Below are 26,470 nucleotides of genomic sequence, written 5' to 3'. Positions count from 1 at the left end.
AGAGAGACAGACAGGTGCTAGACAGGTGGTATGAGAGAATGTCAGGTAGATAAACAAATAAATCAGTGGATAGGTATAAACAGACAGATAAATGTAAATGGATAGAGATAGAGAGAGATAGAAAACATATATAAACAGAGGGATACACACACACACAAACACACACACATAAGCGCATACATACATTCCTGTCTCGACCTCACCGGGTCAAGACATGTGTTGACTCTCTCTATCCCCTCCTCGACATATATAAATAAACAAACAGCCATACATAGAGACGGATAAATAGCCAGAGAGAGACAGACACAGACGGACCAGCATGAAATTCCATTGAAACTCGAAATGCATCAAAACCAGAGAGACACAGACAGACCAGCATGAAATTACAATGAAAACTCGAAATGCATCAAAGCCAGAGACAGACAGACAGACCAGCATGAAATTACAATGAAACTCGAAATGCATGTGGAGACGCCAATTCTTTCTCTCTTTTGGCCACCTCTTGATTCTTTTTTGTAGGAGCAGCGAGTAGCGGGCTTTTTTTTTATTATTGTTTCCTTTTTTTGTGCCCTTGAGCTGTCTCCTTTGCTGTAAAAAAAATAAAACCCTCTTATCGTACTCTTGAGACTGATCTTTCACATAAGGCCTGAGAATATGTAGGAAAGAAGGAGCAAATACGGGCAATCCACTTCAGGCGGGACCAGGGCTACCTTCCTTTCTAAGGCTTACCTTCTCCAACGCTCCCCAGGACACCCATTCAGAGGACCAGACCAGAAGGGGGACTTGAGAGCTTACCGGGTGACTAGACTGCTCCTTTAGGGATTCGAACAGAGAACTGGAGGTTGGTATCAAGAAGCACACGCCAGATATTCAACACCAATAAACATAGAGAAGATGGCGCCACTATAAACACTTGCCTGCGCCATGACGGGCTGGGGTCGACTACCATCTAGGTCCTTACCGGCGCTATAAATGTACGAGTAAAAAAAAACAAAAAACGCGGTAGGAAAGGAGAGTTAAGCTACGCGTTGCCTCGGTGTTCAGCTCCGTATCGTTTCGTCTTCTGAGCCCGGGTATATAGAACGCCAGCAATTTGAGGACCGGGACCAAGTGAGTAATCGTACGTTTATTTTCCGTAGATTCTGTTTCCGAGGTTTCAACACTTTCTTTTTCCCCATTCGCAAGGAAAAGGTCAAAGGATGTGGATCGCCTTGGCGTCGACATAGCGGACAAAGACAGCATGGGAAGTTACTCCTGTGTGTGTGTGTGTGTATGTGTGTATGTGTGTGTGTGTGTTAGAAAAAGAGAGGGAGACAGAGATAGAGAGAGACAGAGAGAGAGAGGAGGGGGAGAGGGGACGGGCATCTCTCTCTCTCTCTTCTCTCTCTTTCAGCTGTCCCTCAACTTTACGCATCCCCCGCCGGCCTGGCTGCCCCGCGCTGAGGAATGTGTGGGTGTGTGGGTGGAGGCGACCAGGGGGGGCTGGGCGGGAAGGGGGGGGGGGCTGTGGGCGGGGCGCGCTTGCGTTGCGTGGCGCGTGGCGGTCCTCTCTTGAAGTATATAAGCGACCAAAGGTTGAGACGGCACACCGAAGAGTCTCGCCGCCTCGCTTTGCTCTGGATCGCCTGCACCACAGCTGCCGCCGCCGCCGCCGCCACGCACCCGAGAGCCAGTGCTCAACACACCCCTGCTGGAGACACACACACCCGCACACACACTCACACAAAGACACGCACATACCTGCCCACGCATCCACTACCCTCCCTCCACCTCAAACCATTCCCTTCATCCTCCCTTGCTTAGAGTAGCGATGATGGCCACGGGTACGAACTTCTAGCTCGGCGGCGGCATCTTCAACGCAGCTCAGCGACACTTTCAGCGCCTCCAGCCAGCATGAGGGGCAGTGTGGCGGCGCTGGCCACCCTGCTGGGCCTGCTGCTGGCCAACGCACGCTCCGCCTTCCTGGTCACCGCCAACGTGGCCACCAATGAGATCCTCGAGTCCCCTGTGCAGGTGAGCTCCTCGGCGAGGTGCGGGGGCGTGGGAGTGCGTCCGGGTGTGTGGGCGCCGGGAAGAGGCCTTTGAGGGCGCGTGTCAGTAAGCCTCCTGCTGGGGTGTGTCAGTCGGCATCCTGCGAGGGGGCGTGTCAGTGAGCAGCTCCTGACAACTTGTTATTCACCAGCTGCCTTCTCATCCATACATCTTTCAACAGACAATTATGGGCGAGAAGGAAGATAATGAATAACTTTTTTTCAGGAGCTGCCATGTCTGAGCCGACTGGCGTGTTGTAGTCTTCAGAGCTTGTGTGCCCTTGTGTGCCGGAGACAGACACGAACATTAACTTTATAAACTTTTGGGGACCAGCTCAACTAAGAATCTTTAAAGGCATTGTTTAATCCATTAACTTCAGAGGACTTTCCGTTGACATTCTCGAGATTGAATGGCGCAGGGGTTGAGATCCTGCTGATCCCTGGCCGTCTCCGAGCCTTGGCGGGTTAGCTATTATCATGGGCAGCTAATTAGCGACGTTTCCTAAGTATATTTGGAGGAGGAGTGCGGGGGCGTTGCCAAACTATCATACTTATCACATTGCATTTTTGTAGTTTCTGACCAATAACTAAAGAAAAAACAAACAAACAAACATCAATAAATAGGAGTTTTAACGCTAACTTGAATTTTCTATCGTTATTAGTGCAGGTACGAGAGTTTGAGGCTTAAAAGTAAAAAAGACGAAGTGGTGAATACGATAATCTGGCAACGCTGGAGAGCGGGGACGTGCGGGGGAGTGCGGGAGCGTGTGAGGGTGTGTGTATAGACGTGCGTGTGTAACGAGGCGCAGAGTCGTAAAGAAACGTGGGTGGCGCTTGGAAGCAATCATTAATAATCCTCATGAACGTTAAGGGACAACTTCGACTAGACGCTCCAGCTTTTCTAACGCTTCCTTGGGGTTGAGTGGCGGAGCGGGCTGAGGTTGTGCTTCGAGGTTGTTTTGGGTTGGTATTATAAGACTATCGCTTCTCACATTAACAATATCTAAAGGTTAAACAGGGGGTCAGTCGGGTTCTTATGAGTGTTTCCTTAGGTTCATGGTACAGAAGAAGGGTCAAACTACCACCAGGGTCATAAAACTACCCCTGGAAATGCTCACAACTCCTACGAAAGCCTTGTCAAATATGTGTTCTTAGGGGGCGATATGTCTTAATATGACCCTTAAATCCGTGGGCGTAGCTCGTTAGTTAGAAGTGTTCCCCTGTCACACAAAACGACTAAGTATTGGCCTGTTCCTCGTTTTCTTGGAAGCCTTGTCAAATATGTGTTCTTAGGGGGCGATATGTCTTTTAATATGACCCTTAGTTCCGTGGACGTAGCTCATTAGTTAGAAGTGTTCCCCTGTCACACAAAACGACTAAGTATTGCCCTATTCCTCGTTTTCTTGGAAGCCTTGTCAAGTCAAAGGTCCTGGCGGCCGGTCTAGCGTGATAGGTCTCTTACATTAACATCTCCCTCACGTGCTGCGGGCGGAGGGGAGGCTACGCGGCTCCCATACCACGTGACTTTAGCGCACACGAGACCGATAAGAGTGACTCGCTTACTAAACTTTTCTTTCTTTTCAAAGGAGAGAGCGGAAGTAGAAGTAGTTGTGGCGGTGTTGGTGGTAGTGGTGGTCATAGTAGTAGAAGTAGTAGAGTAGTAGTAGTTATTGTTGTTGTTGTAGCTCTTGTTAGAAAGGGAAAGTAGGTGAAAGTTAATGAGATAAATGAGAAGAAAAAAGGAAGTGAAGGAAGGAGGAGGAGGAAGAAGTGGAGGAGGAAGAGGAGATCAGATTCCAGTGCATCAAGTCAATTGAGATTATAATGCTCTTTAATGCTCCGTATCTTCATGCATTTGTCGGAGGCTGTTGTCAGGCGAGGCGAGGGAAGGGAAGCATCACAATATTAGCTTACAATCACCATCACCACCACCGCGCCAGGGAGAGACAATCACCTGAATCCACTGGACTAATCATTATCCCTTTCACCTGTATTCATCGTGTGTGTGTGTGTGTGTGTGTGTGTGTGTGTGTGTGTGTGTGTGTGTGTGTGTGTGTGTGTGTGTCCCGGCAAACACCACACGTCCGCTTCGTGATTTCGGGTTCACACATCAATGCAACTGTAGCAAAACAAAGAAGAGAGAGAGAGAGGGAGTCGAACATATGTCTTCTCTCTAATTCCGTTCATTTATATTACCCGCTTTTCTCTATCATTAACTGTTTACATTAACCACACGATGAGACAAAAAGAAAGACAGCGACGGGATAGAATATTAATGTTTTCCCTTTAATCTTGTTCTGTTTCCATGCCCACTTTTCTCCATTATAAACTATCATTATTAACCAGACGATAAGAAAAAGAAAAAGAGGGATTGATGCTGTTCTCTCACCCTCTTTTCTCCATCTCAAAATTTTGACACTAACTACACGATAATAAAAGAAGAGAGACAAGGTAAACTATTGCTGGCTTATGTCTGATGGCGTTCCTTCACCGCGCCCAATTTTCTGCATCAGGAACACAGCCACTCAGATTAATACCACTGACGAAGAGAAAGGGAGAGATGAAGATTGACGAAGAGAAAGGGAGAGATGAAGATTGAAAGTAAAGAGAGAGAGAGAGAGAGAGAGAGAGAGAGAGAGAGAGAGAGAATCATTGCCACATTCATCCGTAGTCAACCTTAGTGTTTTGCTTTATGGTGACATATCTCTCTCTCCTGACAAACACCATATTCGCTTCTTCCCTTTCATAAACCCAGTCATATAAACTAACGCCGTTGAGAGAGAGAGAGAGAGAGAGAGAGAGAGAGAGAGAGAGAGAGAGAGAATAACTCAACATGTAACCTCCTGTACGGTTCATACTTCGAGTCTTTGGGTTCATGAAGCAGCTGAAGCCTCGACTCACTAGCCCAACCCCATCCCACCACTAGCACCAATCACGAACCCGGAAAAAGAATACCTGGCTACCTCCTCGCTAACATGACTGACTAATTAACTGAATGCCTACCTTGAGTGAATGCGCTATCATTAAATTCATACCTGTGAGTGATTACCTTTGCGTCCATACAGTTAGGTACCTCTCACACCTCGCCTCCTCAGCAAGCCATCGCCATTAGAAGTCCACTTAAGCGTATTACCTGGGTGGTTAATTTGAGTTCCGTAATTAGAGGCTCTATTTACGCTGGGAGATGTTAATTAATTATAGACGGGAATGGGATATTAGATTGCAGATAGGGTTTAATAACTGTCATCTTCGCAATATTTTTTTTTTAACGAAGGGAAGAAAATGGAATGAGTTAAAAGGAGAGAGAAGGAAATGTATAGACCGACGTGTGTGTGTGTGTGTGTGTGTGTGTGTGTGTGTGTGTGTGTGTGTGTGTTGCGCCGCTGCTGTCGAGATTGGAAATTACACGGTCAATCTATATCCTTCAGAAACCCGCGAAACAAGTAAAAAAAAAAGAATAGAGTGAATTGAAGGAAAAAAAAGAAAAGAATGAAAGAAAGGAAAAAAATATCTGTCTCCCGTGTGTCAATATTATTCTCTCTCTCTCTCTCTCTCTCTCTCTCTCTCTCTCTCTCTCACACATTTTCGCTCTCTCACCGTAGATTGCCTTCCATTCCTCTCCTCACTCCCTCTTCCAATTCTTTTCTTTCCACTAACCATTCGCTTTTATTTTTTACTTTTTCTTTTGTCTCTGTTTCATTTTTTCTCTCTCCGTTTTTCCTGTTTCCACCTTTCTCTTTCCTTCTGCCTGTCTGTCACTTTTGCTGGTAGTCGATTTCTTTTATTCCGTCTTTGTCTATTTCCCTGTCTATTTTGCTGTTTCTTCTTCTGTTTTTTTCTGTCTAGTTGTCTATCTGTCTTTTCTTCTGTCTGTCTCACTCTTCCGCCCACTGTCTTTCTTTCTTTTCCTCTGTCTGTTCGTCTGTCGGTATGTCTCACTATCATCTTCAATGTAGCTCCTCTCTCTCTCTCTCTCTCTCTCTCTCTCTCTCTCTCTCTCTCTCTCTCTCTGTCTAACGTATCAAGAATGGATGTAAATGATTTAGTAAGGCGTATATTCCGCATAGCTTTGGTGCGTATGTTTATAATGCTCGTAAACTGTTTGGAGGGGAAGCATAAGGATAGCATTTTAGCAACAACAACAACAACAACAACAACAACAACAGCACCAACACCAACAGTTAACCCTCCCCCTCCGACAGTCCGTGTGTGTGTGTGTGTGTGTGTGTGTGTGTGTGTGTGTGTGTGTGTTTGCCTTTGTGTTTTATATTCATGGTCTGTGGCGTGATAGTTCTTGCGTGTATACATGTTCTAAGTAGATAATATTAAGCTTGACTTTTAAATCTCTCTCTCTCTCTCTCTCTCTCTCTCTCTCTCTCTCTCTCTCTCTCTCTCTCTCTCTCTCTCTCTCTCTCTCTCTCTCTCTCTCTCTGTGTCCTGACTATGCTGTGTTATTTTCTGTTTTTTTTTTGTAATGTGTTCTTTAAATGTCATGTCGATTTCTTTCTTGGTGTGTGTGTGTGTGTGTGTGTGTGTGTGTGTGTGTGTGTGTGTGTGTGTGTGTGTGTGTGTGTGTGTGTGTGTGTCTCTCTCTCTCTCTCTCTCTCTCTCTCTCTCTCTCTCTCTCTCTCTGTTCACGTATTCTAACATTGTAGGAAAACAGACAGCTATAGTATTTTCATTCAGGTCTTTTTACTCAATGAATCAGCTGTGTCACTCAAATCCCTTCTCGTTACCTGCTTCGGCTCGGCTTTCTAATTGAGGTAAAGAGATACACTCGCCGGTAAGGCTAGTCAGTAATATAATTTTGGAACGCGAACTCTAATCACTGTTTCAGATACTAGTCTCTTAAGGACTTAGAAGAAGCTCTCGTTTCCTGCGTCATTCACTTGAGATCAGTTCCAGTAATGGGAGTCAGTCAAGCCTCGGATGTTCCTTGAGAGCTGTCTAAGAACCTCCTTGACAGGTTATTGGCTACGTTCAAGATACACTTATTTTCTCTTAATATAACTCTAACAGGCGAGTAAAAAGGTAATTCAGATTCAAGTATGTGGATTTAATGAGCAAAAAGGAAACATAAAAGCTGCCGTTGTTATTTGAATAGGTACTAACTAACATTTCTTAGTAAAGGAGACCATGGAATACCCCTCCCCCCCCCCCCCCCACACACACACGCATTTCCATTGTGAAGTGGCTAGCGCGCTCGCCTCAATACCGAGAGGTCCAGTGTTCGATTCCTGGGCGAAGTGGAGATAAATGGGCAGTGTCCTTTAATCCGTGCTAACCGTCCACCCAGCAGTGAATGGGTACCGGGTGTCTGTCAGGGGTTGTGTTCCGCCTCCACACGTAGATAACTAGTAGTAGCGGTAGTAAACAGGTACCCTCGCCATAGACCGACATGTCTTTTGGTGTCTGTTCTTCCTATGTATTCCCGGGTATGCGTGTGTGGGTGTGAGATATTAGCCGTGCCCAGAGATCCGTCATTTGTGGGTTCCGATCTCATTTGAGGAGGATATTGGCTGCCGATCGCGAGTTCATCACGTGCTTAGACTATGGGGAATTACACACATAGGCGAATCCCATCAGTCTCCCTCACATACAAAAATAAAAATGAATTTGTCCAATATACCTGAAGAGACGTTCCTCGCTTCTTCAGGGGGAAAAAAACGTAGGAAAGGGCGAGAGGATCTTACTAAAAAGTGTGTGCGGAGTTTTTCAATTTGACGAAAAGTTAAAGTAAAAACGGTAACGGAAGGTATTTAATAAGTGAAGTGCACGTGTGTGTGTGTGTGTGTGTGTGTGTGTGTGTGTGTGTGTGTGTGTGTGTGCGTGTGTGTGTGTGTGTGTGTGTGTGTGTGTGTGTGTGTTCCCTCTTTCTCTCATGCAATATCAAAGTAACACTAAAATTAGAGAGAGACGAAGAGAAACATGAGAGATGAATGAAAGAAATACGAGATACATACACATAACATCTTTTCCTGTCATACAAAGTCGACTAATATTCAAGAAACGAAAATAATGTAAATTTTTAATAATAATAACATAAACGATTTTCCGATACATACACGAAGAAGACGAGTACAGATTTTACAGAAAGACACGAGCATATGAATTGATAACCAGCATATGACCACAGATGTTGCGCCGACTAAACGAAACTTTCCAACTTTCCCCTTGATAAAATATAAAAAAGTAACAAAGTGAAGTAAAGTAAAGTAGATTAGATTTTCACACTCATAGAAACGAGCCTCCCTTTAGATAAAAAAATAAAAAAGTAGTAAAATAAAATGATCAACTGATGGAAAAAGCGCCCACCTCCATTAACTTAATATGACAAGGCCGAGATGGCACAGGAGTCACCTCGACGTTCTCGCCTTAGCTCACACACAAGGTTCACCCGCCTGAAAACCCACACAAAAGAAACATTACTATTATTGCCCGCTTTTACTTACTTTTGCACTCATATAAATCTCCGGTGCCCTCCTTTACATTTCACTTTCCAAATCATGATGAAAGTAGCGATGGTGGTGGTGGTATTGATAGAGTCTTAGCGAGTATGTGTGTATGAATCTTCACCGCACTCGCTAACATTCACTTAACAAAGATGAGATGGGAATGGCGATAGTCAGCTAGATAGAGAGATAGACAGATAGTTAGATGATGCTGAGTGACTGGGATGCTGGACAGTCTGAGATGGGATGAGGGTGAAAGGACAGGTGTATGATCTCTACAGGTAAACGAAAGGTGAGGATTAGAGTATTGTATTGAGAATTTGTTGCTAGATAGAGAGATAGACAGATAGTTAGATGATGCTGAGTGACTGGGATGCTGGACAGTCTGAGATGAGATGAGGGTGAAAGGACAGGTGTTTGATCTCTACAGGTAAATGAAAGGTGGGGATTAGAGTATTGTATTGAGAACTTCTGATAGGCGGGAGTTGGTTAGAGAGACGATAGGAGGTGTGGGAGAGGAGAGTTGTGGGTGAGAGCGGGTAGATGAAGAATAGAGAAGAGGAACGCGTCATGGGTAGTGAGTGGAGGGTGAGAAGTCTGTGGAAGGTAATATATGGATGGGGATAAATAGGGAGAAGATTAGACGCGTGAGAGAGAAGATACGGCTGTGAGTGTATATGTATGTATGTATGTAGGTACGTAGGTAGAGAAGGTTGGTAGGTTGGTAGGTAGGTAGATAAGTACTGAGATACAAGCATATGAATAGACTTCCAAAGAAAAAAAGAAAAAAGAGACAGACAGAACGGAAGAAAGACAGACGGATAGACAGACAGACAGAAAGAGAGGAAAATATTCATGATAAAAAAGATTCACCATAGCAATTTTCATCAGTTAAGAATAAGGCGATCTGACCTATTTAGTGTGTGTGTGTGTGTGTGTGTGTGTGTGTGTGTGTGTGTGTGTGTGTGTGTGGTTCAATAGATCGTCTGGAGGGGTGACTGACCTAAAAGGGGAGATGATAAACGATTGTGATCCATCCCTATTGTCAAGACTGTGTGTGTGTGTGTGTGTGTGTGTGTGTGTGTGTGTGTGTGTGTGTGTGTGTGTGTGTATGTGCGTGTCCCCTTTTACAAGATTAAAGGTCCACCATCATCATAAGGAAGAGGTGAACGTCTCGGCGGACGGAGGAATATTTAGGTTAGTTTGCCCCTTAAATGAGAACACATCCGTCGTTTTCCTTAGAGGATGAAAATACAATGTGTGCCCGAATCTTTTTTTTATTTTTTATGGGGGGGTGTACGTTATATTGTATTTTTATCTTCTAGTTTTATATATATACTCCATGTTTTGTTATCTTTATGAAAACTCTCTCTCTCTCTCTCTCTCTCTCTCTCTCTCTCTCTCTCTCTCTCTCTCTCTCTCTCTCTCTCTCTCTCTCTCTCTCTCTCTCTCTCTCTCTGGTTCGTTTCCATTTTTCTTTCGTTTTCTATTCAAATCTATTTCACTCTCCGCACGTTAAACGATCTCCCTCTTTCTCTGTCTCTGTCTGTCTCTCAATCTGTCTGTCTGCCTGTCTCTTAGTATTACCTACGAATAAAACAAAGATAAAAGGAAAAGAAATCATTCTCTTCATCTCCGCTGTCCCCTTGTAATGATAATCTCGCGACTTTGCATTCAGCTTTTTCGCTCACACTACCTCGCGTGGGTGAAGGTGACAAGGACAGACAGCGAAGTGTTATACGGAGGGAAGTCGAGGCATGGAATCTAATCTTATGTGTGTTTTGATAGGTGTGGAGAGTATAGTGTTTTGGGGGTGTAGTTTTTTTGTATGTGTGTGTTCGTGTGTTTGTGAGTGCCATATTTTGTTGCGCTTAAAAGATTAGTTATACACACACACACACACACACACACACACACACACACACCTGCCCAATAAAAGAGAGCAATAATGGAAATGAGAAGCGAACTACAAGTCTTTAGATATATACAAATCGACTCCTTCACTATCTCTGTCTATATATAACTCTCTCTCTCTCTCTCTCTCTCTCTCTCTCTCTCTCTCTCTCTCTCTCTCTCTCTGAACCGTCTCCCTTCCTACCCAGTTCTTCCTCCCCATCCCTTCTTCCTCTGCCCTTCCTCCCCTCCCTTCCTCCACATCTCCCTCTCCTCCTCCTCCACCTCCATACCAATTACCTGATGAGGCGGGACCAAACGAGACATCCACCACCACCACCTCCATCACCACCCTTACCTGCCCCCCACCACAACCATCACCCCCACCACCCCCCCTTCCCTGCCCCCCCCCCCCCTTACCTCACCCCTTATAGCAGGTTAATGATGTCCCTTCGCCTGCTTGCATGTCATTACTCAACGCCCCGATTATCTCCCTCCCCCTTCCACTTTGCCCTTTTACTGTCCATGTTCCTGCTACTGCTACCTCCTGCTGCTACCTCCTGCTACTGCTCCTCCTATTACTACTGTTGTTGGCGCGTTTACGTTTGCCGCTAATGCTTTTATTACTCTTGTTCCTCTAGCTGTTGATGATGATGATGATGATGATGATGGTGGTGGTGGTGGTAGTGGTGTTTCTATTTTTGAGTTTTTTTTTTTTGTTCCTTTTTTCTTGTTGGTTTTACTATTATTACTTATACTATTACTACTACTACTACTACTACTACTACTACGACTACTGCATAACTCCTACTACTACTACTATTACCTCTACTACGAACCGACTATCTCCTCTACTTTTTCTATTACTGATCCTCTTCTTCCTCCTCCTCTTACTACTATTTCTACAGCAACTACTACTACTACTACTACTACTACTACTACTACTACTACTGTCACCACCACCATACACCTTTCCCTTAATAGACTAGTGTTCCTCACTCTACACGAAAGGGAGTTGAATGCGGATCCCACACAAAGAACTCAACCCCAAGCCTGTTATACGTTACCTTTGTACCATTAGGAGGGCGGCGGTGTATTACTCTCTGAACACGAGGGAGGGAAGAAGAGAGAGAAAAACAGACAGAGAGAGAATGAAAGAGAAATGAGCAATGGTAACCTTCAACGATCGTGTGTGGTTCGTTGTAGCACCTGAGGGCACCGAGCTATTTCGGGCGCCTAATTCACCTGTTCACCTCACCTGTCCACCGCGCCCACCTGTGTTAATCCCTCGTGATAGTGTGTAATTTCTCCCTCGTCTGTCTGTCTGTCTCTATCTCTCTCTCCCTCCCTCCCAGGCATATTATTGTGGCGTGGTGAACCTTTATACTCGTTTTGAAGTGAACATTGAGTTTTCTTAAATATATTTGCTTGTTTTTAATTCCCGCGCACTTACAATTTTTTTATATATTTTCATAGATTTACACCATTTTAGTTTCCTTAGATTAACACGTCTTTATATAATACTCTTAACTTACAGATTTACTTTTAAAATTCCCTTTCGTTTACAACTTTTTCCATCTGATTTACATTTCTATAATACACACATTTACATTTTTTATATTTCCATCACTTATAACTTTTTTTTTATTTCAGATTTACAACTTTTTTACAGTATTTCCCTCAGATTTACATTTTTTTCCTTATAATTCCCTAACCTTAGCATTTCTTTAAACCAAATTATGTGTTCGTGGAGCTCCTTAAGACAGATAATGGGGGACTTTCGCAAAACCTTCCTAGAGGGCAGCATTGTACTCGTTGTTTCCTTTGTTTGGCGCTGAGACAATAAAAAAAATAGAGAAACAGGTTAATAAATGAATAGAATAAATAAGAAAATAAAAATAAACGAAGCGAAGGAAGGGAAAGAAGAAGGGAAGGAGGGGGGTGAAGAAGATAAGGAAGAAAGAAAGGGAGAGGAAAAGGAAAGGAGAGGAATGAAGAAGGGAAGGAAGAGGGGAAGGAATGAAGGAGAGAAACAACAACAACAACAACAAAATATATGACACAATTCAGAGGAGAAATGACATTGGGAAGAAGAGGAGAAAAGGAAGGAAGAAAGGGAGAGGAAAAGGAAAGGAGAGGAGAAAAGGAAGGAAGGAAGGAAGGGAGAGGAAAAGGAAAGGAGAGGAGAAAAGGAAGGAAGGAAGGAAGGGAGAGAAAAAGGAAAGGAGAGGAATGAAGAAGGGAAGGAAGAGGGGAAGGAATGAACGAGAGAAACAACAACAACAAAATATAAGACAATTCAGAAAGTTCACACATATATATTTTTCTGTTATCATTTTTACGACCCCGCTAACCCTTAAGCATTAACGATGACGTCATCCAAGCAATTACGTATGTTTATAAAGCTGTTAATTACGCGGGAAAAATAGGTCGCGCTTTCGTTAGTCTCCTGTTCACCATGCCGTACGCTATCTTAACGACTTCAATTACCATCATTATCATTGTGTCAGCGTTAATTATCCCAGCATGTGTTAAGGTGAGGGGTCTTTTTCTTCACTGATAGCTTGGTTAGTCATTTATTATCATTATCATCAACGTCATCATCGTTATCATCATCGTTGTCGTCATCATCATCATCATCATTACCATCAAGACTGTCACTATAATGTCTGTCTGTTTCTGTCTCTGTTACTGTCTGTCTCTCTGTCTCTGTGTGTGTTTGTGTATGTCTGTCTGTTTGTCTGTCGATGTCTCTGTCTGTCTATCTGTCTATATGTTTGTCTATCAGCCTGTCTCTGTCTATCTACTTCTGTCTCTCTCTCTCTCTCTCTCTCTCTCTCTCTCTCTCTCTCTCTCTCTCTCTCTCTCTCTCTCTCTCTCTCTCTCTCTCTCTCTCTCTCTCAATCAGAGGCGACACATTAACACTAATTTACCTGCGCCATTTGGTCAATTACACCTTTACAGCCTATAATAGGTGGCCCTGAGGGGGGGAGGAGAGAGAGTGTGGGGGGGGGGCGGCAATAGATGGGAGGGGGAGGGGGGGAGAGGGGGAACGAATGGGAGGGGGTAGGGAAGGAGGGAGGGAGGGAGAAGGGAGGCAATAAAAGGGAAGGAGAAGGAGGGGGAGGGGGAGAGAGAATTAATGTCGGTCAGTGGACGGGTGGGAAGGAAAGAGGAAAGGAGGCAATGAGAGAGTGAGGGAAGGAAGGAAGTGGAGAAGGAAAGGAGGGGAGTGAAGAAGGAAAGGAAGAAGGGAAGAAAGAAGGGGAGGAGGAAAGTGAAGAACGGAAGGAAGGGAGAAGGGAAGGGAAGGGATGAAGTGAAGGAGGAAAGGAGGAAGGGAAGGAAGGGAAGGGATGAAGTTAAGAAGGATTGGAGGAAGGGAATGAAGGGAGAGAAGAAGGGAAGAAGGAAGGGAATGAAGGGAAAAATGGGGTAGAAGAAGGGAAGGAGGGGAGAGAAGAGAAGAAGCGAAGGAAGGGAAAGAAGAAGGGAAGGAATGAAGGGAAGAGAGGGGAAGAAGAAGGGAAGGAGGGGAGGAAGGGAAAGAAGAAGAAGGTAAAGAGGGAAGTGAAGAAGATAAGGAAGAAAATAATAAACGTAACAAAAAAAATGACATTGGGAAGGAGAGAAAGAAAGGAAAGGAAGAAAGGGAGAGCAAAACGAGAGGAGAGGAATGAAGAAAGGAAGGAAAAAAGGAATGAACGTGAGAAAGAAATGAGGGAAGGGGGAAAGAAGAGAAAGGGAGGAAGGGAGAGAGAGGGAAGGAGGTGAGAAGCGAGAGAAGAGGAGAGCAACAGAAGAAGAGGAGGACGGAAAGGAGAGAAAGAATTATTTGGGGTAGGAGAAACAGAGAGGGCGAGAGGGAGGGATGGAGGAGGAGGAGAGAAAAGAGAGGAGGATAATAAATGTGAATAAAGAAGAATGGAGAGAAAATTAAATAATGACGGAGTGAGCAAAGAGGAGGAAACAGACTGAAGCAGGAAAGACGAAAAAAAAAAAAGAGAAATATTGAAGGAAAGAAAATCGGTGAGGAATTTTGGGACAGGAAAAAAAGGACAAAATTAGGTATGAGAAAAGAGGTAAAGAGGAGACAGAGAAAAATGGTGATAATAACGACTCTTGGGTGAAAACAATGGAGGGAGGAAACAGACATTGAAGTAGAAGAAGAAAAAAGAAAAGAAAAAAAGGAGGAAGAGGTGTTGACAGAAGAAATATGGCGTGTGGGGTTAAAAAGGAAGAAAGAAAGAAAGAAAGGAAGGAAGGAAAGAGAGAAAGAGGAAAAGGAAGGAAGGAAAGATGGAAGGAAAGAAGGAAGATATGAAGAAAAAAGGAGAATTTATGGTCATAGATGAAATAGGGAAGAGAAAGGAAAGGCAGAAGGATAATTAAGAGAGTAATGAAAATGAAGACAAAAGGGAGAGAGGACAGAGAAGGATAATATATGTAAGAAAAGAAGTATGGAGAGAAAATAAGTAATGACGGAGGAGTGAGCAAAGAAGGAGGAAACAGATTGAAGGAGAGACAAAAAAAGAAAGAGAAATAACGAGGGAAAGAGAAATGTTGAGGAATTTGGAGACTTGGGAAAAAAAATCGAAAGAAGGTATGAAGAAAAGAAGGAGAGAAGAAAAGAGGAAGAAAGAAAGGAAGGAAAAACAGAAGGAAGGAAGGAAGGAAGGAAGGTAGAAAAGAAGGAAGGAAGGAAGGAAGGAAGAGAGAAAAGGAGAGTTAAGAAGAAACTAAGGAAGAAAGAAAGGAAGGGACCAAAGAAGGAAGGAAGGAAGGAAGGAAGGATGGAAGGAAGGAAGGAAGGAAGAAAAGAAGGAAGGAAGAAAAGAAGGAAGGAAGGAAGGAAGGAAGGGTGGAAGAGAGAAAAGGATAGTTAAGAAGAAACTAAGGAAGAAAGAGAGGAAGGAAGGAAGGAAGGAAGAAAAGAAGGAAGGAAGGAAGGAAGGAAGGGAGAAAAGAACCAAGCAGACAAAGGATATACATTGATTCCACCTAAAAACACACACACACACACACACACACACACACACACACACACACACACACACACACACACACAGAGTCACAAAAATACGGGTCAACCTTTCCCTCACCTATCCTACCTGTCCCACCCACCTGAGAAAGCTATACGATTACAGGTAAGGCGCTGAATGAAGGGAGTCAAGGACCTGAGTCACGATAAAGGTGTTCGCCAGGTAGGAAGCCAAAGAGGGTTGATGATGTTATCTTTTTCAAGCGAGTCATGACATTGATATAATTTATGACTGAGTACGAGCAAATATTGGAGGAGTGAGGTGTTTAGAATGCATGTTAAGTGGGTTTAGTTAGTAGTAGTAGTAGTAGTAGTAGTAGTAGTACGTAGTGGCAGAAGAAAAGTGGTTGTAGAATGATAAAAAGTAGACCATAGAAGTCATAGATATATAAATAGACATGTAAATAGATAGAGAAATAGATAGATGAATATAGAAAGAAAGATAGATACATAGATCGATAGATAAATAGATGAGGAGAGAGAGAGAGAGAGAGAGAGAGAGAGAGAGAGAGACAGACAGACGAACAACATGACAACATAAAAAATAACAGTAGGCCTATAAAAAAAGTATTAAAAACAGATGACGAAACATTGCCGGACGGTCATGCAAGAATTCACACACACACACACACACACACACACACACACAAACACACACACACACACACACGTCATATAACATGCGTGGGCAGACTCAACGATTTTTTATTTTTTATTTTTTTTAGATCACAACTTTGCCGGAATTGTATGCAAGTTTCCGGATCGTTTACTGTCATGCGATACAGTTTTGGGGCTGAGCGGAAAAGTTGGAGTGTGGGTGGGTGCGTGGGTGGGTGGGTGCGTGTGTATGTGTGTGTGGGGGGTGGGGGAGGGGAGTGTGGGGGGGGAGGTTCATGTGTGTGTGTGTGTGTGTGTGTGTGTGTGTGTGTGTGTGTGTGTGTGTGTGTGTGTGTGTGTGTGTGTGTGTGTTTTTCCCGAAGGTTTTTTGCCCAAGGAGGAGATTATTTACGTTGACCTAGACTGTATCGCGCAATTCAAGCGAAGTCTGACTAAACTCTTTCATTGGGGTAGTATTACATCTTGAGTCTTGAATGGAAAGTTTGTATATAGGAGGAGGAGGAGGAGGTGGAGGAGGAGGAGGAGGAAGAGGAGGAGGAGGAGGACGAGGAGAGTTGGGAAGAAGTGGTAAGGTGGTATTGGTGGTGGTTGGGGGGTTTTAGGAAAGAAGAAGAAGAAGAAGAAGAAGAAGAAGAAAAAGAAGAAGAAGAAGGAGGAGAAGAATAAGAACAAGAACAAGAAGAACAAGGTGAAGATGAGATGATAATAACGATAGAGAACATTGTTATTAGAAGGACGGACACACACACACACACACACACACACACACACACACACACACACACACACACACACACACACACACAGAGGTCCGTAAGTGATTCTATTAGCGTCGTTTCCAAAAGTTCTGAGGCGCTTGTGAAGGTGTGGGTAAAAAGGAGTAGGAGGAGGAGGAGGAGGAGGAGGACGATTAGGAAGGAGAAAACAAGAACGATGAAACGAATCAACAAAAGGAAAACAAGAGGAAAGTTAACAAAAGGAGGAACGAAAAAAATCAAAAAAGGAAAAGAAAACGAGAAAACAAGAGAAAAATAAGGAAAACAAAGGCAAGGCGAAGAAAAAGGGAGAAAAAAAAGAAATATCAGGAGCAAAACAACAAAGAAAGAAGGAAGGAAGGAAGGAAAAAAGTTAAGCTTGTAGAAGGAAAGAGGAGAAAAGAAGAACGATAAAGAGAACAAGGAAACGGAAGAAAGAGAGAAAAAAAGGAAGAGGAAAAGAAAAACAACAACAAGATGTATTAGGAGGAGGAGGAGGAACCGGAAGCACACTTTAACACACGCTATGAGATAACACACACACACACACCCACACACACCCACACCCACACACACACACACACACACACACACACACACCCACACACACACACACACCTTTGCCATTTCTTTGTGTTCTTCAAAATCCTGGAAAAACAAGAAACCCGGAAAGACAAGTTAGAGTAATTACACCGCCTCCCATTACTTACCTGACGTGTCTTTTACCTGATATGTTTAGGAAGAGGAAGAGAAAGAGGAAGAGAAAGAGAGAGCGCAAGAATAAGAGAAGAACAAACAGAATACGTAGACAAAAAAATATAAAAAAGAAAAAGAAGCGTAGGAGGAAAACAAGCTGAGGGAGGTGGAAGAGGAAGGGGAAAGAAGAGGATTAGGATTAGGAGGAGGAGGAGGAGGAGGAAGAGGTAAAGGTGTCTGGAATTAGTGTAAGGGCAGGTGCGTGTTTAAAATCTTGTGTGTGTGTGTGTGTGTGTGTGTGTGTGTGTGTGTGTGTGTGTGTGTGTGAGAGAGAGAGAGAGAGAGAGAGAGAGAGAGAGAGAGAGAGAGAGAGAGAGAGAGAGAGAGAGAGAGAGAGTGTGTGTGTGTGTGTGTGTGGAAAGGGAGTAAACAGCAAACCATGACTGTGTGTGGGAGGGCTGGAAGGGGGGAGGGGGGGTGGCGTGTGGGTGAGAGGAAGAAAAAAAAAAAAAAAAAGAGTAGATAGATATATTAGGACAGACAGAGAAAAAAAATACCGCAAATGAAAACAAGTGAAGCTCGAATGGGGGCGCAAAGCAATAAGTGTAAGAGAGTTTGAAGAGAATATATATTTAAGAAAACGAAGTAATAAGGGCAACAATGCACGATTTAAAACAACATAAAAGTGCGTCATTGAATATAAACCCGTGAAAGTAGATTAACATGCAGGAAACTTTTATTATATATATGTGTGTGTGTGTGTGTGTGTGTGTGTGTGTGTGTGTGTGTGTGTGTGTGTGTGTGTGTGTGTGTGTGTGTGAGAGAGTGTATTTTTTTTGTCCGTTTATATAATTCCCGGACTGTCTCCTTGTACCTCTAAAATAGTAAGAAAATTAACACCTACCGCGTGATAACCCATAACATTAACATTTGTATGCAGGAGAAGTTGTATTTTCCTTGTATCTCTTTGTTAAGTTCTTGGTATTGTGTCCTTGTACCGCAAAAATTTCAGCAATATAAAAATAAGCTACCATATAATTCACAGTTGAAGTCTGAATTAGCATGCAGGAAACGATACTCATAACAATAACATTAGTATGCAGGAGAAGTTGTATTTTCCTTGTATATGTTTGTTAAGTTCTTGGTATTCTGTCCTTGTACCGCAAAAAGGTTCAGCAATATAAAAAAAAGCTACCATATAATTCACAGTTGAAGTCTGAATTAGTATGCAGGAAACGATACTCATAACAATAACATTAGTATGCAGGAGAAGTTGTATTTTCCTTGTATCTCTTTGTTAAGTTCTTGGTATTGTGTCCTTGTACCGCAAAAAGGTTCAGCAATATAAAAAAAAGCTACCATATAATTCACCGTTGAAGTCTGAATTAGCATGCAGGAAACGATACTTTTCTTCCCTGTTATATGTTTCTGTAGTTTGGGTTTATCTCCTTATCAAGTTAAAAGAGGAGAAAAGAGGAACGATAAAGAGAACAAGGGGACGGAGGAATGAGAGAAAAATGGGAGAGGAAAAGAAAAAAAAAAAAAAAGACGTATTAGGAGGAAGAGGAGGAAGGGGAACAACATTTTAAGACAAGCAAAATGAAAACAACCATTGAATAAAAAAAAGCCATATTTAACCCATCTTTCGAGGCGGCCTTTTTTTGTTTCTTCTTTTTTTGCCCTTGAGTTGCTTCCTATGGTACCACTATAAAAAAATGCCGCCCGACTTGTAACAAAACACTCCATAGCTTAGTTACTCTTTCCATCACCAAGGCAAAAAAGCGTACCCGTCCTAAAATGCTCCCACCAATAACACTGAAGTCGCTCTCATTTTTTCCCCCTTTTCCTTTCTCCTGTAACATGTTTATCTGTGCTTTACATGGAGCCAGTAAAAGAAAATTCTCTCTCTCTCTCTCTCTCTCTCTCTCTCTCTCTCTCTCTCTCTCTCTCTCTCTCTCTCTCTCTCTCTCTCTCTCTCTCTCTCTCTCTCTCTCTCTCTCTCTCTCTCTCTCTCTCTCTCTCTCTCTCTCTCTCTCTCTCTCTTACTTCCTCTCTCACTCACTGGTTCTCATCTCTAACTCATGACATAATTATACTCTCATTACTTTCGCTCACAGATACCTCTCTTCCCAAACTCACTCACACGTTCCTCTCTTCTCTCCACTCTACAGGAAGACTTCAACCTGCCCCCCTGCCGGAACGGAGCGGCATGCGGCTACCTACAGGTGAACGCCTTCGGGGTGAGCAGCAGACAGTTTTGTAGCTGCCGCGGGTACGAGGGCGGCGACCGAGGCGGCGTGGCGGCGGGGCGCTGCGGTATGGCGTGGGACCCCGAGGACGGCCGCTCCGTGACGATGGGCTCCCTCCAGTACAAGGTGTGTGTGTGTGTGTGTGTGTGTGTGTGTGTGTGTGTGTGTGGGAATGAAAAAGTGTGTGTGTTAGGGAAAAGGGAAGAAAAAAAAGGGTGCGCGTGTGTGTGTGTGTGTGTGTGTGTGTGTGAGAGAGAGTGTGTGTGTGTGTGTGTGTGTGGGTGTGTGTGTGTGTGTGTGTGTGTGTGTGTGTGTGTGTGTGTGTGTGTGTGTGTGTGTGTGTGTGTGTGTGTGTTTCACATTTTCACTGCCATAACCACTACCACCACCAACACCACCACCACCACTACCACCATCACCACCACCAACAACAACAACAACACCACCATCATCACCACCACCACCACCACCACCACCAACACCAATACCACCATCACCACCACCACCAACAACAACACCACCATCATCACCACCACCACCACCGTCAGCATCATCACCACCACTATTCAAGTCGTCGGGAACAATATCCGTCTTGCAGGGTTTCCTCCATTCAGCCTTTTCTCCTCCTCCTCCTCCTCCTCCTTCCCCTTCACTACTCTTCCCTCCATTGAGTTTCCTCCACTTTTGCCTCTTCTTCCTATCTCCCACTCCTCCTAACTTCTTGCCCTCCTTTTTCCTCCGGCTCGCCTCTCTCCTCCGGCTAATTCCTCCCCTGAATAGGAGGAACACTGTCTGGGCTTCCCTTCCTTACACAACACCCAAACGGCTAACCCTCCTTCCTCATCCCGGCTTCATTCACTTCGCCTTTTATCCTCTAAGTCTGATCGAAATTGCCACCCCACACCTCCCCCCACACCCACACACTCCCCCATCCACACCCAGACACATAGAAGGGCCACATGCATTCGCTGTGGCAATATGAAGCGTAACGTTGCCTCCAGAATGTATCATAACAATTCACATCATGACTCATATATTCTGCCTGAAGCGCGTGTTGCTTATCATTCTGTTATCTCCTACACCTTCTCACCCTCTTCGTTTACTCACGTGCCTGCAATCGCCCTTATCTTTCATTCATACGCGCGAACTCCTTCTTATCTTAACGCGTATTCCTAAAATCTTTGCGCTCATAAGTCATTTCACTCCTCCAGTCATTCTTATCTTCCCCTCACGTGCGCGTGTAACTAACCTCCTCCTGCAGTACTGTGGGTCGCCGCCGCCGCTTCGTGTGTGTGACAGGGAGGAGGCAGCCTACACGGCCGCCTTCCTCTTCCACAAGGCAACGTTCAGCATGTCGGAGCAACGGCACGTTCTCCACTGTTACTGCCCGCCACCGCTCACCCACGTCCACTCCGATGTCGAGGAGGACGTCGTGGGCAGCGAGCTGGTCATGGCCACCATCTACTCGTGCTCCAGGGTGAGTTTATCGCCACTTTCCTGTCTGTTTTTTCACCCTAGTGCTGTCCTGTACCTCCGTTTCCTCCTCTGTTCAAAGCCTCACCCTTTGTCCTCGAATCTACGGCTTATGCATGCCATTTACTAATCCCGAATCCCGAAACTGACCTCTCTTTTTGGCCACTCCTTTGACCTCTATTCAGGAGCAGTAAGTAGCGGGCTTTTTTTAATATTTTTCTTTACGCCCTTGAACTGTCTCCTTAGCTGTAAAAAAAAGAAAAAAGAAAAAAAAAACTTCACTTCTCGCATTGTTTCTTCCCTGTTCATTTTCCTTTCCTGCTTCTTTCCTCCCCTCTTCAATCTCAGGCCATACGCGGCCCCTCCACTTCTTCCCTCACTTTATCATCCCTTACCCTCACAGTAGCTAGAGCGTCTGAGGAGAGGTCACCTAACGAGGCACACGTATGATAACTTGCCCTTGAGCTGCTTCCTCCGCTGTAAAAAGAACACTATTACCTCCGCTCTCCCACATAAGTTCCTCCTCAACCCTCACACAAGCCTTCTCTCCCCTCACCGCTATTCAGTTAACCTACTCCCATTCCATCCCTCTCTCTCTTCCCATTCAGTTAACAGTCTCCTCTCTCCTTCCTTAACCTTTTATATACCTCCCTTCATCCTTTTCCCTGTCTCCGTATCATATTTTCTAACCAACCACACACACAACACACGCCTGGCTACCTCACCACTTTTACTTTCACTCTCTCCCTAACCTTACCAGTCCTATCCACACCGCCTAAATCTCTCTCCTGGTTCCCTTCACGTCTTCAACCCTCACACATTTACAAACCTCGCCACCACTCTATAACCTCACCAGTCCTTTTCACTCAGTCTAAAACCTCTCTCTTTACTACCTCGTCTAACCCCTCGCCCTCTCCCGGTCTCCCCCGCAGCTGCCGCCGTGCATGGAGGGGACCCCGTGCAAGGAGGTCTCGGTAGGCGAAGGGACAGCTTTCGTTTACCCGAAGTGCCGCTGTCCCCGCCAAACCGCCTGCCCCACCCTCACCTCAGCCGCCACCCCACACTCCAACTCATTCCCCAAGGGCGCCGCCTACTCGGTACACTGCCTCCCCTTTTACTAGAGGCGCCCTCAGGATGTTGTACACAGATGGAAGCAGCAGGACAGCGCCCACCACCACCACCACCACCACCACTACAACTACACCCTCCGCCATGTTTGAAGTTCTTGATTTGGATTTTTCTGCTTACGTTCTCGACTTAACCTCGATGTATCCAACCATATCCAACGCTACTTATCCCTCCTCCTCCCCCTCCCCTTCCCCCTCCTCCTCCTCCTCCTCCTCCAATTTCAGGAGTTATCAAGACAGTCTCAATCAACAACTGACGTGATGTTTTGGGTTGTCGCTAATCAATTTCTACGTCCCTCTCTGATTGACGTTTTGCATAATCAATCAATCAATCTCTCTCTCTCTCTCTCTCTCTCTCTCTCTCTCTCTCTCTCTCTCTCTCTCTCTCTCTCTCTCTCTCTCTCTCTCTCTCTCTCTCTCTCTCTCTCTCTCTCTCTCTCTCTCTCTCTCTCTCTCTCAGCACCCCTTCGCCTATTTGCACGTTTTCTTTCTTTCATTCTTCCTCGACACTTCTTAATCTTTCTCCCTCTTCGTCCTCTAAGCTCTTCTTCCCTTCCCTTCACTTCCCCTCTTCCCCATTCTTCTTCCCCTTCACTTCCCCTCAACGTCCCCTCACTCGCAACCAAGAACCACCACTACCACCACCACTACTACGAGGATTGCAGACTAGGCCAGTTTTATAATCACAGGCGGATAGAAAAACAAAGAAGAAAAACAATCTCTCTCTCTCTCTCTCTCTCTCTCTCTCTCTCTCTCTCTCTCTCTCTCTCTCTCTCTCTCTCTCTCTCTCTCTCTCTCTCTCTCTCTCTCTCTCTCTCTCTCTCTCTCTCTCTCTCTCTCTCTAACCACCACCAGCAGCAGGTCAGTGGCGGGAAAAGTGATGAATGGTAATGTTAGCTATTTGCCAGACCGTAATAACTCTCTCTCTCTCTCTCTCTCTCTCTCTCTCTCTCTCTCTCTCGCTCTCTCTCTCTCTCTCTCTCTCTCTCTCTCTCTCTCTCTCTCTCTCTCTCTCTCAGTTTGTTTCCTCCATTTCATATTTCCTGTCTCTCGCTCTCTGTTTCCCTTCTCCTCTCTCCTCCTTTACTCTCCATTCCCCTCTTCGTAACATTTTTTCTCCTTATCCTTGTTACGTGTGGATTCGTGAGACTTCATGACGTGGTTGTTGAGAAGGTGCGCGAGTGTGTACAATAAAATCCTACCAACACTTTCTCTATTCATGAAATCTGCTCTTCGTAAGCCAACACCTCATTTATATACCCGAGCGAGTCGATTTGTAAAGGCCGGGCATTCGGAAGTAATAGTATGGTAGTAATAGTGTAAGTAGTAGTAATCCACCGCTCGTGATCCGTGTTGGTGTGATCCGTGTAAGTGCAGAGTGGATCATGTTGGAAATGGGTTGTTTAAATACCCATTGATACTACCGTGGCAATGGTTATGGAAGGGATTGCAATTAACGCTTCTCTGCTCTGTCATACCGACCCAGTCTCAAAAGTTTGGTGTGTTGGCCTTTAAAGAAATACTCAAAAGTTTAGTAAGTTGACCTTTACAGAAATACTCAAAAGTTTAGTATGTTGACCTTTAAAAAATACTCCAAAGTTCAGTATGTTGGCCGGAAAGAAATACTCAAAAGTTTAGTAAGTTGACCTTTAAAAAATACTCAAAAGTTTAGTATGTTGGCCTTTAAAGAAATACTCAAAAGTTTAGTAAGTTGACCTTTAAAAAAATACTCAAAAGTTTAGTATGTTGACCTTTAAAAAAATATTCCAAAGTTCAGTATGTTGGCCGGAAAGAAATACTCAAAAGTTCAGTATGTTGATCTTAAAAAAAAGTTTAGCCTGCTGACCTTAACTTAAAAAAAAAAAAAAAATTGTTGCACACGAAAAACCATTCCACGGACACCAACACGAACCACAGGTCACGACAAACGGATGCCCAGTCTTACCTGTGACCTACATATAATACCTATCGACTCACACCTGTTCAATTAAGGTTCACCTGTGTATGGCCGATAGCCGCCAAGCACTGTAAACCTGTCTATTGTTATTTTTTACTTATATATGCTTTGTCTGTCTACCTAAGGGTGATTCTACGCTGTGTACTGAATAAAAAGACGGAATAGATCGCTTGTCAGGCCATCTTCTGTCTGTTCCTTTCACACACACATTCGGTCTGGCTGTTTATTTAAAGAGCTTAGTCTGCACTCATTGCCTGTCACTTCAACTTTTCTCCTTTCTCTTTACCTTTCATTGTCTTTTTTCTTTTTACGTGTACGCCTATAGCGCCGGTAGGCTCTCTTTAGGGGTATGGCGCAGGCAAGTGTTTATAGTGGCGCCATCTTCTCTTAGCTCTTGTCTGCCTCTATAACAGTTAACTCACCAGACACTCACTGTTTAGTCGTCTACTCTTAAGTCTGTTTCCCTCATCTGTATTTTGCCTCTCTTTTAAGACGAAGTGAATCACCAAAATCCATCCTTCTTTTAGTTTCTCTCATGTCTTTCACCTATATCGAATACCTCTCACCTTATTGGAAAGAGCCCCCTAAAACCCACTTTACCTGTCAAGCCCTACCTTTATCTACCTCACCTGCGCACCATACCTACTCCTCCTTTTCCACTTTCACTTTTTTTTTACGAATCCTCCTCTTCTGGTTTTAGTTTCGTTCACGTCCTCCTCCTCCTCCTCCTCCTCCTACTCCTACTCCTCTTTCCATTTTCTTCACACGAGGCTGGAAATTACTTGATCTCGTCCATTCCCTCGTGGCTCGCATAGGGACGACCCTCCACACACACACACACACACACACACACACACACACACACACACACACACACACACACACACACACACACACACACACACACACATCTAAATGCCGACAATCGACTTACTCTTATATCCATAACTGAAGCAAGCAACGCTGTGCACACATGTTTGGGAAGCTTCACTTTATTAATAGAATGTCACAAAAAAAACTTTAATTTCGCCAAGCTCGTCAGGTGTCGAAACTATGTATAAATAATAATGATAATAAAAATATGTTTAGATGAAAGTTAGTTAATGCAAAATAGAAAATATGGACTTTGAAAGGTTATTGAGATGGTGAGTGATAAGGAAAGTAGGAAATAGTACATATGGAAAGAAAATAACATGAGGAATTATCAAGAGAAGAAGAGGAGAGGTAGATAAGAGGTCACAAGGCAGGAAGTCATAAGGAAAAGCGATGAGTGTGAAAGAGAGAAAAGGGCCGAAAAATGTGATAAAACGACAACGGAGAGAATCCAAAAACAACAACAATGAAAATATAAAAACAAGAAGAAGAAGAAGAAGAAGAAGAAGAAGAAGTAGAAGAAGGAAAACAAGAACAAGAACTAAAACAAGAACAAGAAGAAGAATAACAACACTAACAATCATAACTACCAAATAACTTGAGGTGTATAACAAGTCATTCCTGGTGTAGAAAGAGAGAGCGAGAGCCACACAGGCTGAAGACGAACCAACCTTTCCGGCGGGCGTGTGTGTGGCGCTGGTTTATATATGTGTAGAAGAGACACAAATAAATGATAGGTGAACTTACAGCCTCTTATTCCCTGTCCTGGCGGTGGTGTGTGTGGTGGAAGTGTGTGTGGTGTGCTATGTGAGTGTGTGTGTGTGTGTGTGTGTGTGTGTGTGTGTGTGTGTGTGTGTGTGTGTGTGCAGGGAAGGGAGGAAAGGCAAGATTTTGTTTTGTTTCTGCCCTTTTTCTTTTTTTACGTTTCGTTCTGTGGCGCCGGTCGGCTTCTTAGTGAGGCCTGATGGTCGACCCAAGCCCGTTATGGAGCAGACAAGTGTTTATAGTGGCGTTATCTTGCTTGGCTCATACTGCCCCCCCCCCCAGGGAAGAGTGGGGTGGGGAAGACAAGGGAAGAGGAGGGGAGGGGAGGAGGGGAGAAGGCTAGGGAAGTGTAGGGGTGGGGGAAAACGAGGAAAAGGAGGGGATGGGAGAGGAGGAGGATAGGGAAATGTAGCTTTTTATTCTTACATCAAAAGGAAGCAGCTCAAGGGCAAGAAAAAAAAAAACAGGAACAGAGAGGCCCGCTAGACGCCGCTCCAGTGAAAGAAAACAGGAGTGCCCAAAAGAGAGGTCAGGTACGGGT

General features: G+C 44.3%; 1 protein-coding gene and 1 long non-coding RNA gene across 2 annotated transcripts; one reads left to right on the top strand and one right to left on the bottom strand.

Annotated features, from left to right (window-relative positions):
- Window positions 1-1,599: 1,599 nt before the first annotated feature.
- Window positions 1,600-22,763, top strand: LOC126987817 (U-scoloptoxin(11)-Sm6a-like). The gene is made up of 4 exons (XM_050845214.1): window positions 1,600-2,013; window positions 19,657-19,860; window positions 20,996-21,211; window positions 22,140-22,763. Exons 1-4 carry the CDS (start codon window positions 1,894-1,896, stop codon window positions 22,326-22,328), a joined length of 729 nt encoding a protein of 242 aa, XP_050701171.1. The 5' UTR covers window positions 1,600-1,893; the 3' UTR covers window positions 22,329-22,763.
- LOC126987818 (uncharacterized) lies at window positions 22,666-26,184 on the bottom strand. The gene is made up of 2 exons (XR_007741230.1): window positions 23,914-26,184; window positions 22,666-23,878 (listed from the first exon to the last, which is right to left on the bottom strand). It is a non-coding gene; the product is annotated as an uncharacterized LOC126987818 (long non-coding RNA).
- Window positions 26,185-26,470: the final 286 nt, after the last annotated feature.

The sequence above is a fragment of the Eriocheir sinensis genome, chromosome 66, assembly GCF_024679095.1.
Source record: "Eriocheir sinensis breed Jianghai 21 chromosome 66, ASM2467909v1, whole genome shotgun sequence".
In the NCBI taxonomy this organism is placed as follows: Eukaryota; Metazoa; Arthropoda; class Malacostraca; order Decapoda; family Varunidae; genus Eriocheir; species Eriocheir sinensis.
This window is presented reverse-complemented; position numbering and strand designations above follow the sequence as displayed.